Here is a 16575-nt window from a genome sequence, read left to right on the forward strand (position 1 = left end):
TAGAATACATAGAAAAAAAAAACAAATTCTGTGCTTCTCTGCATAGAACTTCCATGACAGAAAGTTATAGATAATATGCCCTGTGTTTATTGGAAAAGAAAGGACTAGCAGATCTTGTTCTGTTCACTCTACTTAAGATCCATTAGAACCTCTGTTTCATTACCACCAGCACTCTGTTGTCCCTCACTACATTTTTGTTGAAAGAGTGAGGAAAGGTTAATGAATCTTTTTGTTGCTAGGAAATCAAAATGGCTTTGTTATGAGCACTGGGTCACTGGAAGTTGAGAGGTCTCCTCCTAGAAGGGCTTGCTGAATGTGGTGCAGTGGTGGAAATTGGCCTGAAGGATGTATAATTCTGAAATTCTCTAGCTATCGAATAACAATTACCAAAGGCAGATATTAGTACATTTAATCAATACATTTTTTTAAATTGAGCATCAATTATGTCAAGCCAGGATCTAGATGTGAGGAGATAGTGGTGAATGGGATAAAACACATATCTGTTCTTTGTAAAGCTGGCAGTCCAGTTAGGGCTAAACTCTCTACCGTGAAGCCATATTGTTTCCTACCAGCTTTCCAAGGCGAGTTTTGCTCATCTAAGTTTTCCATTTGTATTTTAGTAGCTGCTATAGTAATTCCTTGTTTTGGGATTTCCTCTATCCTTCTTTCAACTTCATGAATGTAGATGTTGATTTAGATTCTCACCCTGCGAAGTCCTTTTCCTCATCGGAGTTTTGTCTTGGCCTCTGTTGTGTGTATCCATTGTGGAACTTGCTTCAGTAATTCAAATGTGAAATAACTGGAAAACAATGTGAATTTCTCTATCTTCACAGATACAGATGAAACTTCCATCTCACAATGTTGGGTTCCCTGAAAGTGCCTGAGATCCTCTCATTCGCCCTCATCAGCCCCCAAAATGGCAGGTTTACCTCTAATGACTGATAGACTTCAAAAAGATGAGAGCATTCTAAGCTTAAGGCGGATAATAACAAAGTGTCAAGCCCAGCAGTATGTGCAAAGATGCATTTTGCTTACAATCAGGGTGTTATGTTATCATCTGAGAGTAAAGCAAAAGTTGCATGAACTGTTTCTGCTTTAGATGTCACAATGTAAATTATATATTCAGTACTTGGAAATGTACTCTGTACCTTTGAAGCAGATGATATACCTGTTAGGGTACCTAACTTAGCCCTGGGGAGGAAGGTGCATCTGGTAACTATAATAGGTTTTTGACAAGCTTTAAGAGAGCTTCACTTTTGTAAACTGACACAGCTTTGTCCTGAGGTAGCACATGAAATAGGATGTCGCCATGTTTCAGATGTGGGACAAAGGCCTTGTCTTAAGTAGTTAACTGTGTTAGGAAAAAGAAAAGAGACCTGAACGTTTAATGACCCCAGAATCCCACCACTGACCTTCTTTAACCTGTATTTTGATATCACTGTCCTGTAGAAACCACAAATGGGGCATAGGATCTGTCTATGAGAGACTCACACAAGATGTGTTTTTTTTTACAGGACTTGGGAAAGAAAATTCTTCTAAATTATTTTTTGTTTTATATTTTTCTAAATGATAATTTTCTCCTTTGAGTTAATGTGTTTAATGGAAGCCTATGAAAATCGGAATGAAGTAACACATGTCAATATTGCTCACATGCCTTAATAAACATTGTAGCCTGGCTTATTTTCAACCATGGCAAACTTAGATTGCTGATACAAAGAATATATTTTACAGTTACAGATTTCATAACTAATTTTCTTTTTTAGCCATATCCCTGTAATTCTTTGTTTGCATAATTCCAACATGGGATGTGAATATTACAAACATACACTCATCAAGAACTGATAGTATGTCTTCCCAGAAGGGATAACAAGGTTGAAAAAAACAAACAGAATTTTCTTAAAAATCTGTATCCCAGTCAGAAATACTTAGCCTGATGGTTTCTTTCAAAATCGGGTGAGAAAAAAAAAAAAAAAAAAAAAAAAAACAGAATCGGGTGAGAGAAATTTTCATACCAGGTGACAGAGGCAGGGAAAAAAAAACTTCCAACCAAAAGAGAAAGCACTGGGTTAATAATTATTAAATGGAGCAGTTACCATGTTTTTTCTTCCTTTATACACATGATTATGTCTGTTGAGGACTTTTACTTGGTCTTCACAGCCATGCATTTACCATTTTCAGTTTGAGCCAGGAAAAGCATACATTTAGTTCTGTTATTAACTTTTCTTTCTGGCATCTGATCTTTTTAGGCTGATATGCAGCAAAAGAAAGAACCTGTTCAGGACGACTCTGACCTGGATCGCAAACGCAGAGAGACAGAGGCTCTTTTGCAAAGCATTGGTATATCGCCGGAGCCCCCTCTAGGTACTTAAACAGTGATAACTGTTTTTCTTAAATTTGATTTGCATGGGATATACCATGTCCAGCATTTACTATTCTTTTATGTCTCTTTTCTTTTTATTTTTAAGGAAATTCTGTGGCTTATAGTTCAGGTATATTTATGTTTTGAATTGAGGGGGCTGGAAGGAGATGGGAGGACAGATTATAGAGTTGTTAGCAATTTGCTGCTTATTGACTGATTATATGGTCAACCTTCTCTACTGTGTTCTAGTAGATTATTTTATACTGTTAGATGAGTTACCACATGGTAAATACAAGAAATCCTGGAGTTTTTTTTTTTTTTTCCTTAAATTGTTCTTCATTTCCATCACTGAATCCCAGCCTCTCTCTGCCAACCTAAATACTGTGAATCTGGTTATGAATTTCATAACTACCGCAGGCCTAGAGTTATGCCATGATGAAAATAGAAAGCTCAGTGGGAAATGTAAAGGAAAACTGAAAATAGTGACAGATTAGCAGCTACTTAACAAGTTTAAATTTATTCGACTCTATTGTAGATCTTGGTTTCACTGCTAATTGGCATTCTCACTGCAACACCCCTCCTCCAACTCATTCATTTGTAGTTAATTGTCCATGATTTCATTTGTCACTGGGGCCTGGATATTGAACTATTTGTTTTATTTGTGTTGAAGGTAAACCTCTACATGATGTGTTTGTTCTGTCAATTATGTATCTTTCATGGATAGTTTATTTTTCTTTATCCATTTGCTTTCCTTACATCTCAGGGTAATCCTAGGGTGTCTGTAAAACTACATGATAGCCAATATAGAAAAAAAAAAAAAAGGAGAGAGAAAGGAAGAAAGAAAGAAACTTTAAAAAATAATGCATCTAAATAAATGCAATATCAGGTCTCCATTTCAAAATGATTTGTTTTCTTCGAATCCCATCATTGGCTTTTATATTTAAATAAATTTTCATTTATTTCCATAGTTAAACTATGAATAAAAGTCATCCCATGTACAACAAAATGACAACTACTTTATTTATTTATTTATTTATTTATTTATTTATTTATTTATTTTTGACAAGTGTTTTATAAATATAAATAAGAAAAAGCAATATATAATAAGCCTATGAATTATTAAGTATTGCTGGATATAATTTAATATATACACACAAAACTAAACCACCATAAAAAAGCATTTTATACTGAACCTCACTTTGTATAGGTAAGATCATATGTCTCACAATGATAGAAGAAGCCCCTACAGGATGTTGATTAGTCCATTCAGCTGCTGTATGGTGTGGAAGATATAACCTGTGGGATATTTGACTAACGGACCTTCTTTGAGGAGCCAATAGACTTTTTAAAACTTAGTTGACCCTGTGGCATAACTTAGACACTTTGCAATAATCTATTGTATTTTGGCCTCAAAATAACCTTTGAAATTGTGTTGCATATAAACACTGGTCAAACACCATAGTAGTATGTCCTGCTTTCCTCTATTCTACATAAAACCAGCAATTACACTTTAAGAACAAAACAGTTAAATATCTCTAAACCATGACCACCATTACTAAATTCTGAGCTATCGCTGCATTCCTGCCAGGGGACCTGGCAAGTGGAGAGCCCATTTTCAATTTTCATCCATCTCTCCAACTTATCCTCTGACTTACTGCAGAGGGTAATCAGTGAATTAATTGTGGGACCACATGAAATTCGTAATTTCTTGACAGATCCGCAGTTGTGTTATAGGATTTGGACAAAATAGTTAAACCCTTTACTCTATTAAGTAAATAAAAGGAAATTGCACATGATTGAAACCAAATGGGAATCTACACTTAGGTATTGAAGTTTCTTTCTGCCCATATATAGCTTCTTTGGCCTGTGAGATACTGAGAACCCATTGAATTCATCTGGCCTGGAGCCATCTTGGTTATTTGGTGCAGCTTCTATCTGAGGGACATTTGGCTTGTACCTGAAGTATAGTGAAAAGAAAAATGCATTTGCATTTCCTTTAGCTTTTTTTTTTTTTTTTTTTTTTTTTTTATGATTCTTGTTCTCAGATTTTCAGCTTGCACTAACCTCTGTCTTTGAACTTCTCTCTCCCATCTTCAGAATGGCGGTTTACTTATGTGCCCATGGCAGTGCCTTCCAGGGCTGCTGGAGGCAAAGGAAAATAAGTTTCAAACACAGTAAACGATACAATGGGATGAAACTACTAATTAAATGTAAAAATAAAGCAGCCTGGCATTTTCCTTTGTTTTGAAAGACATTTTTAAATTACCAGGTTCAACATTTACCCTTTCTCTATCTGTCACTTAGTGTCTCATTGCAAACACAGTTTGTATTCCACAGAGAATAGATTGCCCTCTGATACAGACATAGAACAGCTTTTACTGATTCTCCTTGGCCATTTAAAATTTCACAGTATTACTTATTTCATAATCTTTCAGAGTTTTATAGACACCCATTTTATTTTTTTAATAGGTCACATCTATGCTAACAAAATAAAGTGGAGAATTGGAATTATCCAGATAGTTCACCCTAGAGAGATATTTGACCTGAAATATCTGGATAGCTGTTTTGATTCTCCATTTCACTTTGTTAAGGTGGACATGGCCTTAGAATCCCTAAGTTAATTTTGTCTAAATTCATTTCAAATTTTAATTTCCAAAATGTGAAAAATTCACTTGAATTTCTTTCTTTTCTTTTCTTTCTTTTCTTTTCTTTTCTTTCTTTCTTTCTTTTTTTCTTTTCCTTTTTCTCCCCCTTTATCCCATCTTAATCTCTCCTGGCCATACAACCACTTTAATTTGGGTCCATTTGTTTTGATCTGTCTGACACTGCTCTTCCCCAGTGCAGCCGCTGCATTTTTTAACATGGGATACCTGTTATTTTCATTATTTAGTCCCAACCCCTATGTCTCCCTCTTCGAAATCAGTGAGCACTCCTAGTGAAGCCGGAAGCCAAGACTCAGGCGACCTGGGACCACTAACAAGGTAAGAACTGTCCCTTTACAAAGGCCATAGTGGATGTCAATAATATTAGAAAACAGAGGCCTAAAAAAACCCCACACCAATGCCCCATTCTGTTGTGCACTGTTAAATTAAGTCCATGCATCTGCCTGTATACTCAGCCAGTTTATGTTTAAATTGATGGTGGCTTGCTATTTTAGTGGCATAGAAATTATTTTGAACACTAGAAATGATAAGCCTATAATCTTATGTTTCTTAGAGTGAGCTAATTGAGAACCATGTGTCTTGTTTGACAAACACAAGTACATCTATTAGCTTTGGCTTAAAAAAAAGAGAAGGACCAAAGGCAAATGGAATATATATCCAGTTTCTCATTACTGTACTTTGGTTTTGGTTTCCATGGGAATTTTTGTGAAGAGAACACTGAGATGTTCTAACCCTAAATTTAATTTAAGTATGTTGTTTATTAGCTTAATAGAGTTAACTAATTTGAGAACTCAGTCCCCAAAGTGTTTTTATTATTGTTACTAATTTTTATTTTTTTTATTTTTATTTTTTGTTACTAATTTTTATGATCATCACAGTTGACTGTTCTGTTTTTTGAGTCAACTGCCCAATTTTTATTACACTATATTATGAAACTTCTGAAAGTGGATATATAGACATTTTTAAATTTGACCACTGAAGGGGTATCCAAAAGGTAAAGATGTGAAGAGGGAAAAGAGAAGTCTCATTAATATGCATGGAGATGTGGTAACTTCTTTCATCCAGTTGCCTTGGCTAGAATTCCCACGTGCCATGCCCATAGATAGTCAGGTGGTATAAATGAATGGGACGTGGGGGCCTGTGGTGACTGGTTAGGAAGCACCCTTTCATGAAGATCAGATGGTCTCCTCACAGCTCACACTGGTTGACTCATGTGGGAATATGGACCCAATTTTTCGACATCTTTCAATTTTTCTTGAGAAGCTAAAAATTCACATATTTATGCAATAATCTCCTAAATGTTCAATGTTAATGACTTTGTTAAAGTAGTTGTGGGCCAGATTTCACCAGTGGGCTGGCAATTTGTGACCTCTGTCTTTGACTCTTAATTTAAAAAAATCATAAAATACTTTACTAAAACTTCAAATGAAAGAAGAAACAATCATCTGCTACACTACTGTTCTAAATATCAGCCTTTGCCTTGTCCATGTACCTTTCAATCCTTGTTCACTTGTGTACATTTTTTGCTACAAGTATGTTACTGGGTGAGAGTTACTTTGTTTTTTCTTTTTCCATTTAATATATTATCATAAGCATTGTCTTTTGAAAGTACATTGTTTCCATATAGGCCTAGGAAATTTTGGTAGAGAAAAGTATGGAGATCAGAATAGTCTAGAGTTTGCGTGAGTTATAAGGGTTTTAGTGTTGTGTATGTGTGTCTGTGTTTTTTTTTTTTTTTTTCCTGAAACCAGCATGTAAGACTGGAATTGTCTCACCCATATCTACCTCTTGGTATGTTTCAGAGTTGAGTATTTTTTTTAATAGGGTGTTTTTAAACCAGTGGACACTGCTTTCTTTTTTTCTTTTTCTTTTTCTTTTTTTCTTTTTTTTTTTTTTGCAAACGAACGAGGGTTTATTCACAAGCTCGAACTTGGGTCCAAGTATACCCGACACAGGACACAGCGGAGCAGGGACTTGGACCCTGAGGGGGGTTCCAACTTAGTTTTATGGGCTGGTCTAGAGGACCTCCAGAAGGGGGGGGGGAGGAATTTCTCAAGTTCTGTTTACATTCTGATATGGGGCTTTCAAGGGCATAGAGCTCTGTTCTCATTCTAATATGGGGCTTAACTGAAGTAAGGTCAAGTTCAGCTCTTAATCACAGGGGCCTGAGACGGCTGAACTTGTGCTAATGCTGAACTTAAGGTGGAATGGCCTTAATTTTCTCGGCCTCCACATTTCCCCCTCTCAGAGTAACCTAAGGAAGGACCCAATCATGGGTCCAGGTTGGTCTCAGAGTGAGCCAGGGGGAATGATTAAACCAGGATTCGAACCAACCTTGTTGCTGTTCTTGTTCCCGTTTAAGTCCCAGGGAAGAAGCAACATTCCACGTATAAGGCAGCACATAACCCATAACCTCCCCCCTTGTTGTAAGAAGACTAACTCTAATCCCCTTCTGTTTTGAAGGGCAACCTCAGACTAGGGAGTCTTGGAGGTGGGAAATAAGTGAGAACGGCGCAGTCTTAGCTTTAGGGAGTTGTCCTTGTCTGGTTGGCTTTTCCATTCTGGAACAAAGTCCTTGAGAACGGTGTGTGGATCAGCTGGCTGGACGTGGGTGTAGTGGACCCGGGGAGTAACCTCGTCGACCTTGAGAGCGGTGGGAGTGGTCAGGATCACGATGTAGGGTCCCTTCCAGTGAGGTTAAAGTGTCTGGTGTTGGTATCTCCGGAGGTACACCCAGTCACCCGGCCGATATCGATGGGGGCCTGGGGGTGGCCCAGTCTCGTAGAGGGCCCTCAGCTTCGGCCACACCACGCGTGAAAACCTCCGGATGGGGTCCTGGGGGTTTCTCGGATCCCGGACGAGCCCCCAAATGTTGTGTCCAAGATTGCAAATCCGAGAAACCACCAAGGAGCCAACACCCATGCAAGCGCAAGAGGGTTTATTTGCAAGCTGGAGCTTCAGTCCAAGTATTCCCAACACAGTGGAGCAGGGACTTGGACCTGGATACTGCTTTCAATTTGAGAAGAATGGAAGTAGAAGTTTTTGTGGGTACTGGTTTATTTTTAGCAAATTGCCTTTCTGATTTGGGGGCAGCACACATCTCTCATCTTTTGCTTTGAACACTTCAAAGGTCTTTGAGGGGAGGAAAAAAAGTAACAATAACACAGTTATGTAGGATCTAACATTTGTACAAGAGCTGGCACAATATAATTACATTCCTTAGGGGGTCCACTGGCCTATCATTAAGTTAATATATTTGCCTGTTTCTATACAATGAGGGTGTTGTGTCATTAATGCTTAGCTTCAAGGGGTGCAGTTGGCATTAAATTCTGTTACTAACTTCACAGTTGATGAGCCCTTTTGAAAACTTTCTAGAGAAAGCTGGCCCTGTGCTCTTAGCACTCTGGGGACAGCAACAAATATTTCTTCTCAGGAACATTCACTCTTCATTTCTTCCCCCAGTTACATGATTTTTTTTTTTTTTAACTTCATGAATCACTTTGGAAGAGGTGCTGTCTACTCCCACCCTACACAAATTCCAGCTAGCTTCAGTTCTTGATAGGAACATTCCAGCAAGGATGGACAACTAGAAGCCAATGACCGAATCCCTTGCTGAGTGCAGATTTCATAGGAATGCAAAAAGATTGCCATTGAAGAAATGATGCTTTTTCAGAAAAACTGAGCACGGTTTGCCTCAGGAGAAGACATTAGGAATAGCTTAGTAAATCTTGCCCTTATTTTGGACTAAGGAAAATTTCACATAAGCTTATGTTTTTGCTTCCATAAATAGATACAAGTGTTAAATTTCAGAAAAACATTATACTTCAGTCTTTAAAATTCCACTTGGAATATCTTTTTCTGTAGGAGAAACATCTTTGAAAACAATTACTATTAACTTTAACACTTCATAAAACATGAGACTGGGCAGAGAGCTTGGTAAATCCCGAGAGTACAGCTCTATAGTCACGAATTTGCTGATGTGTGTGGCATTTGTACTCTTTGAAAAGTGGAAAAACTTTCAGGAGATAACTCAGAAATCAAATGAACATATTTGGCCCTACATAAAAGTGCATATATAGTCCATCATCCATGTGCCAGAATATCAAATCAAAACTGAAATTTTCTTTACAGAGCCAAAATTGGCAAATCTTTCTTACGTAACCTGCGTCAAGTGATTAACTTGCAAAGTGGCATGCTTAATATACCCTGTTATATGGAAAAGGTTAAAATGGGCTTTAAAAAAATCAAGTATAACAAAAATTCCTTTTATTGATTTTTAAGAGCAGTTGAGTAAATGTTTTAAAATAAGTTAATAGAAAGTAGAAATATACAATCATTTTTCAATTATAATAATGTGATTTAATTTTAACTGAAAGGGTCACAATTTGTTTTGCAATTTCTGCTTTTGTTATCATTGCCTGCTTCTCATTGACAATTTACATTTGTGGTATTTTTCATTTTCTCTTAATTTTGTTAAAAGTGATTCGTCATTGCCCAGTTGATCATATTGTGCAGAGAATAAGTTCTTAGATGTAAAAGAATCAATTTTATTAATAAGACATTTGAAAGACTAGTTTTACTTACATAAAAAGTCCGAATATACTGTATACAACTGAAATCCAACACAATATTAAGAAGGTACTGTGCTATGATTAGTTAGAATTGATTAAAAATTTCAAGAATAGTATAGGAAAATGTGTTATCTTAATTCAGCATATAGAAAAGGTCAAAGAGGGAAAAGTGATCATTGTAGTATATAGTTAAATGATACTTGAGGAATTTGAATGCCTATTCCCATATTTAAAAACTTTTAAAACTTTAAGAATAAAAAATACTTTTTCTCAAAATGATAAGAAATATTAATCTGAAGCCAATAGCCTACATCTTCTACACATACGAGTGAAACGTTTAGTATAAAGTACTCAAAGAAGAATGACTTGTGTTTAGCTGAATATGTCTCTCTTCCTCAGGACAAGGAAAGTTCCTTGAGGTTTGGGAGTAAGTGATATTTGAGATTGTATCCATATAGTGAGTTTTTGATAAATGTTGATTGAGTGAATCAACTATTATCTTAATTTTTACAGATAGGGACACCGAGGCACAGAGAAAATGAGTAATTTTTGCAAGTTCACACAGGACATAGCTACGGTATTAGGTCCTTACCTGGACAGATTGATAGAAATTTTTGCAACCTATACCTCTACCCTACTTGATCTCTGACAACAATTGATATAAGTGATATACATGACTTACTCCAAAAGATTATTATTAGGATTAAATAAATTAATACCTATAAAGCACTTAGAAATGAGTCTGGCATATATTAAGTATATGTGAGTTTTAGCTATTATTATTAGGTTTTTTCACATTTTATTAGCCACATTTTTCCAGTGGGAAGAGTTCTTTTTAGATTCTCTCATAAAATATGTTGGTGTCATTTTCCAATTTGATAAAGCTATATCTTTAAGTAATTATGTGAAAATACTGAACATGCCAAGGCCAAGGACAGATCATGGTCCATGCCCCTGGAGACCACTTTCTGGGTTGCTCAACTCTAAATCCCTAACCTTTATGTATTCCACCAGAAATTATTATTTAGGTGATAATCATTTGCCTGCATTTATTCTTCTCATTTACGTGAATGGCTCACAAAGGGCTCTGCACTAGGCCCCTTCTGATGTTTAGCCAGGATTCCTTTGGCTTCTCAGTGATAAAGCTAAATTGGAGACTATACTAGCCTGCACAGATCTTGGAAAGTGTGTTGACCTCATAATGTTCACCTGGCCACCAGGGTGGAGGCAACACCCTGTCCCAAACCTGATTCAAGGAAGAAAATTTTCAAAATGATTTAAAAAATTATGTGTTAATTTTATAACACATATTATTGTACAACCTACTATTGTACAACCCACTATTACAATAAGAACACCCATCCCTTTACATCTTTAACAAAATAGTCAGAAGGGGAAGTTACTGATGTTTGTCTGTGATGAGAAGTGGCATGGTGATGGTCTTAATACCTCATTAAGTTCTACTTTCCAAACAATTAGGACATTTGAGTCCCCCCACATTTTATTTTTAATAAAATTATTATTTTTAATAAATTTTATTATGGAAACAACATTGGTGCATTTTATACAATTAGAACATGTGGACAAGCAAAAACTAGAGAAAAATCATATTCCTGCCACCAGCAGTTAGCACTCTTAACACCTTAGTGTATATTCTTTCACACAATGTATATGTCATCATATATATATATGATAAATGATGTCGTTATACAAGCTGTTGAGCTTTTCTAATCAAATGTCCCTCTTTTTCCATTTCAATACCTTTTCATCTTATGTAATGTCTACAGTATTTTCAAATTTCCCCAATTGCCCACAACATAATCCTATTGTATTTAAAATAGATCCCTCTCCTCCCAGTATTTATTAACCAAAACACTTATATCCATAGTTTTTCTCTAGGGAGGTAGGCCCCTCCTAGGGGGTCCTCAATGCAGCAGCAGAAGAAATGTCTTCTGAAGCGTGTAACAGGAAAACAAAGGTATAAAGGTCATTCAGGCTTTCAGTTTCCTGTGCACTCCTGATTCGAATTCTGGATGAAGGAGCAGATGTCTGTAGACCCTGTTCTGTTCAATTTAAACATTAGGCTTCTATATAGTAAACATTAAATTTCATGTTGACAGAATACTTTGGTTAAATTTAGTTATTTGATAAACCCTGTCTTTCCCTGATCTTCCTTCTAGTGAACCCTTAAATAAGGAAATTAGAATAATTTGTTTGTTGTCAAGCTCTGTGGGCTATACCTGGTTATCACTTTCTTTCCTCAGTGATTTCAAGAGAGGAAAATGTGCTAAGAGACAACATGAGCTTAATGCCCAACAGAAAATCCTCAGGGCTTCCATTTTTATCCACAATTGGATTTCATAGGGTTCTCAAGTACTACATAAGCCTCAAAGGACTTTTGATCCTTTTTTTTTTTTTTTTTTCTGGTGAAAACCACCATCTTCCAAGGGGCTCTGATGAATCAGAGGCTATAGAGAAGATACTGAGGATTTGGCAAAGGTGAAAAAGTATGATAAGATAATGTAAAACCTTGGAGGACATTTAATAAACTTATTAAATTTTATATATACAATTTTTAAAAAATTATCATTATGTAAAGAGCTGATAGGATACCACCAGTTAATTGCACTCCAGGGAGCCCAATATCACTGATTCAAGGCTGGTTAAAAGTCACTCTCTCTGGAAATTAAAATGAAAGATGCATTATAGGATTTTCTTTTTATGTAGCTCATTAACTGATTGAACATTTTTTGATACCTGTTACCCGGTCTACAGGAGAGTGCACTGTGAAAGTATCTGCATATGGTTACAGTGACACAGTCAACAAGAAGTTGCTGAGGTTTCTTGTGAGAAACTGCTTGCTTGACAGCAGATCCTCTGTAAAAGATTTGGGGAAAACATGTCCATGATGGAGGATTTTCTTTTTGCATCCAGCTCAGATGGACTTCCTGCATGGCTTGGTGGCCTGTAGAAGAGCTCCCTGTTAGGGCTCTGATGCTAGTCAACAGAGGGAAAATTCTCACACAGTAAATTAAGAATTTTTTTTTAAGAACTCAATATAAGTATGTACTGCACTGTGCTAATTTTATTTCTGACATCAGAACATCTTTATCATCATCATTGTCAGTCCTAAGTGAGGAAATAATTGAGGTTGGGAGGTAAAACATTGGCTCATTATTTAAATGCCATCCTTAATTAATTGACATCATGTTAATGACAGTGACAGATTGAGTGATATGACAGATTTTTAAATGTCCTTATTATTCAGTCTTGCCTTGGGAAATGGCACTTAGAAAAATAGATGTTTCGGGGGTAACACCGACTGAAGACTTTCTATTTAGCAGTCTGCTCACACCTACCCAAACTGTTTTTCTTATCTGATTAGTGACTAGTGATTTGTTTGACAGAGAAGGCACGTGGAACAAGCATTCAGAGACTTTGGAATCCAGGGGAGTTTAGTGTTCAGGGGAGTTTAGGGCAGAACACTAAACTTGAGCTATCTTTCCACCTTAGAGAAGGAAGAATGTGAGAAGTTGAGTTTCAATACAGTTGCTTCAAGGATAAGTTCATTTGGTAGAGAAGATAGCTGGATTTATTTTTATTCGGAGCACAAATCTCAGTTTGGGAGAGATTAAAGGTTTTAGGCCAGACATGCCCTGATTTACTCTTTCTTTTTTTAGTAAAATGAAAGTAAAAACTATTTCTTTGGGAATCAGCTTACCCTCAGCCTTCACACACATCAAAGAAAAAAAAAAGGCAAGTAAAGAACATTCATATGCTTCTTCATTTATCCACTCATTCACTAAATATTTGGAGATTGTGTGAAAGATAGAAGAAATATTAGACCTGCAAGGAATTTAAGATAAGGAATTCTTCTCACTTCTAAAGAGCCTGCTTCCAGTAAATTGAAAGATTTAATTTGAAGTCATCTAAGGAAATGTTGCTATGCAATTACAGCTCTCAAATATTTGTACTCGTAGAAATGAGCAATAATATCATAAACCATTATTCCCAAATCGTCTGTAATTAATTTGTAGTATATTCATTTGGGACAAGTGGTTCTGGTTCATTACTACCCTACATAGAGTCTTGATACATATTGGTACTTGGTAAATATTTATTAACTTTGTGTGTGTGTGTGTGCATGCGCATGAACATATGTATGCATAGGCACAACTTGCAAAACATTGGATGGGATGGGTGCAGAATGAGTAGAGGGATGAGGACAGAGAAAAACGCAGGGTAGTTCAAGGTTGCCGGCCAAGTTGCCCAAAGATGGACTTTGCTGAAGGAGAATCACTGACAGAGGTTATAGGACTAAGGTCAGGGACTTTGTTACAGAAACAAGGCAGAAATCTGATTACTGAACTTGGGGCAAAAAGTCAGAGTGAGTCCAGCAGTGTGTTCGGCTTGATGCTGAGGTCTTTGGACTTTGTAACAGTGCTCATTACCTCCTGTAGGTCATCCTCAGATTTGGTCTTCAATCCAGGATTTGGACTATAGATTAGCATAGAGAACTGTGAAATAAGAGGCCCAGGTATTCAGATATTTTTCTATTCCTATCCCAGAGAGAGACAAGTTATTTCTGAATGAGGTTATTGAGGACAAATATATCTCGAGAGCATGACATTTGAACTGGGCCTTAAAGAACGCATATGCTTTGGACAAGTGGAGTTAGGAGAAAGAGCATTCCAGATAATGGGAAAGGTGTCCACAAAGAAAAAGGATTGGGGGGTATGGGAGGTAGAATGCATGTTAAGGAGGCTGTAATAAAAAAAGAGCTGAGTCTGGGAGACAAGGATGACTCTTGTGATAGTTGCAGTCCCTATCTCCTATACCTGGTGGCTGTTTACTGAATTCACTGGGGGAACTTCTTACAAATACAGGTACCTAAACCACAGGTCTAGGTGAGGTCTGGGACACTGTGATTTTATAATGCTTTCAAGGTCTGAGGACTAGTGGGGAACTATTGGTCTGATGTAAAGGCCTGATGGTTTAAACTAGGGTTGTGGGGTGGAAAAGGAAACAAAAGATAGATGAGACAAGAAGGGTAAAATGGCTCTGGTGCAAGATGGGTATGTCCTGTGAAAAAGTGGAATTGGGCTCAGTGATGATGAAGACTTTGTGGTTATTTTTTGCAGAAAATAGATAGACATCTCTGGGATCACCTAGGGTTAGAGTTCAGAGGTAAGGGAAGGAGTGACCCTGATTGGGAAATGCTTGGCTTTATGGGGATGGAAAAAATCAGGCCCCTGCCAAAATTAGTCATGGTGTTTGATGACTTGGAGGCTGCCATCATCATCATCATCATCACCATTACCTTAATTTTTGTTATTATAATTGCTTGTGATGTTTTGTTTCCATAGGTTGAGTTTCTGGAAGTAAATTGTCCAGGAACAATCCTGTCAGTGATTCCTGCTGCACATTGACATATTGCTTTCCAAAAGAACTATAATGATTTTAAATGCCACTAGCAGTGTAGTGTGTTGAGCGTTAGCATGACAAATGACAGAGTTCTTACCTACTGCCTTCCAGATATTTATCAGATGTCACTTTCTTACAACCAAAGAAAAGGTCAAGGCAAAGATACTCTTTAGGGAAGAATTTCAAGGCTTTCTACTCAGAGGATTAATAAAAATGGAAAGAAGAATAGAGACTAGCAACTTGCTGTAAGAGCTGAACAGGGTGAAGTTAAACACTCAACCGGGAGTAAGGTATATGTAACACAGACATCACGTCTTTCACACCTAAGTTATACTTTAAACAAATGGCCAAGGCTTGTTGTTGTTTTGGTTTGATTTTGAATTTTTACTTCTATCTAATAAATTGAAACTAAGCCAATAAAATTGAACCGGGGAGAGAGAATTTTCTAAGAAGTTAGTGATGACTTGGTAGAAAGTTTAAAATACAAAGTTCTGTTAATCTCTAAATAGGTCACTGCTAATTTGAAGAATTTTGATATTTTGTCTATTTTTTTTAAGTAATGAAAAACATTGTCTCCCAAATTGCAAACCAAATGTTACATGGCAGGCCTTTCTAGATGAGATACCAGAGGCTACATTGTCTGGCATATTTAGGGTCAAATAAGTGAATGATCATTTTCCATGGTGTAGGAAGCTTCTGTATCTAGTATTTGAAAACAAAGTTGGGAAATGTCCCGAAATGCCAATCCCAACTGTGGGACCTACAAGTTAGGGGACAATGCCCCTTAGTCCAGAATAGATAGAGAATTATTGGGTTATTCAAGATCTGTACAAACAGCAGGTTCCCTGTGTAAGATCAGAAATCCTCCTTTCAATCCTCAGAGTTAACCTAAGAAATAACCTGAAACTGATGACTACAGACAAATGTAGCTCTTAAAAATAAGCAAACAGATAACAGCAGGATGATTTTCCATATAAGAACAGCAGACAAAATCTAACTGACAGTTAAGGAAAGATGACATCAGTCAAAAAGGCTTTAGTTGGGCATCCCAGTAACTGGGGGTAAACGGAGACCTTGACAGCACAGGGCTATGTGTGGTGTATGTGGAAAGAGGTGGACATGATGGGGTGGGTGTAGGGTTGGGAGACGCTGCAGTAGTAAAACATTCAGCTTCACTTTCTCCAGTCCCCAAGATGCTAATGGTCATCTGACTTCCCAGGAAGTTGGCCTTCAAGGAGAGAAGACTTTATCCAGCGTGTATAATTGCTCTTCTTGGCAGTTATTGTTCTCATGATAAATTGTTAAATTGACATCTAAAATATAACAGACTCTTGTTAGACCTAGGAAACCAACTCAGCTGCTTAAGTCAAACAAACTAGGCACTGATGAAAAAGAGTTTATGTCCAAATCCTGACTCCATCCTGCCAAAACAAGGTCACATGTAATCTCTGATCTTTTCAGAGGGAAAGTGTTTCCCTGCTCTGGCTTCAAGAGGATAATGAAAGTACAGTAGTACTCTGTGGCTAGCTAGCACCAAGTAAACACTGAGCGAAAGGAA

The 16575-nt window shown here is 36.9% G+C and overlaps 1 protein-coding gene across 5 annotated transcripts in view; it reads left to right on the top strand.

Annotated features, from left to right (window-relative positions):
* Positions 1–16575, top strand: part of DYNC1I1 (dynein cytoplasmic 1 intermediate chain 1) — a 308734-nt gene that overhangs the window by 43443 nt on the left and 248716 nt on the right. For 3 of the 5 annotated variants that reach the window (XM_041727422.1, XM_041727417.1, XM_041727419.1), the window contains exons 3-4: positions 2247–2361; positions 5199–5340. In XM_041727422.1, coding sequence (XP_041583356.1) covers positions 2247–2361; positions 5199–5340 — 257 coding nt within the window. The remainder of the gene's footprint in view (positions 1–2246; positions 2362–5198; positions 5341–16575) is intronic. The other 2 variants (XM_041727418.1, XM_041727421.1) reach the window with 1 other exon arrangement.

This window comes from Vulpes lagopus, chromosome 13 (genome assembly GCF_018345385.1).
Source record: "Vulpes lagopus strain Blue_001 chromosome 13, ASM1834538v1, whole genome shotgun sequence".
Taxonomy (NCBI): Eukaryota; Metazoa; Chordata; class Mammalia; order Carnivora; family Canidae; genus Vulpes; species Vulpes lagopus.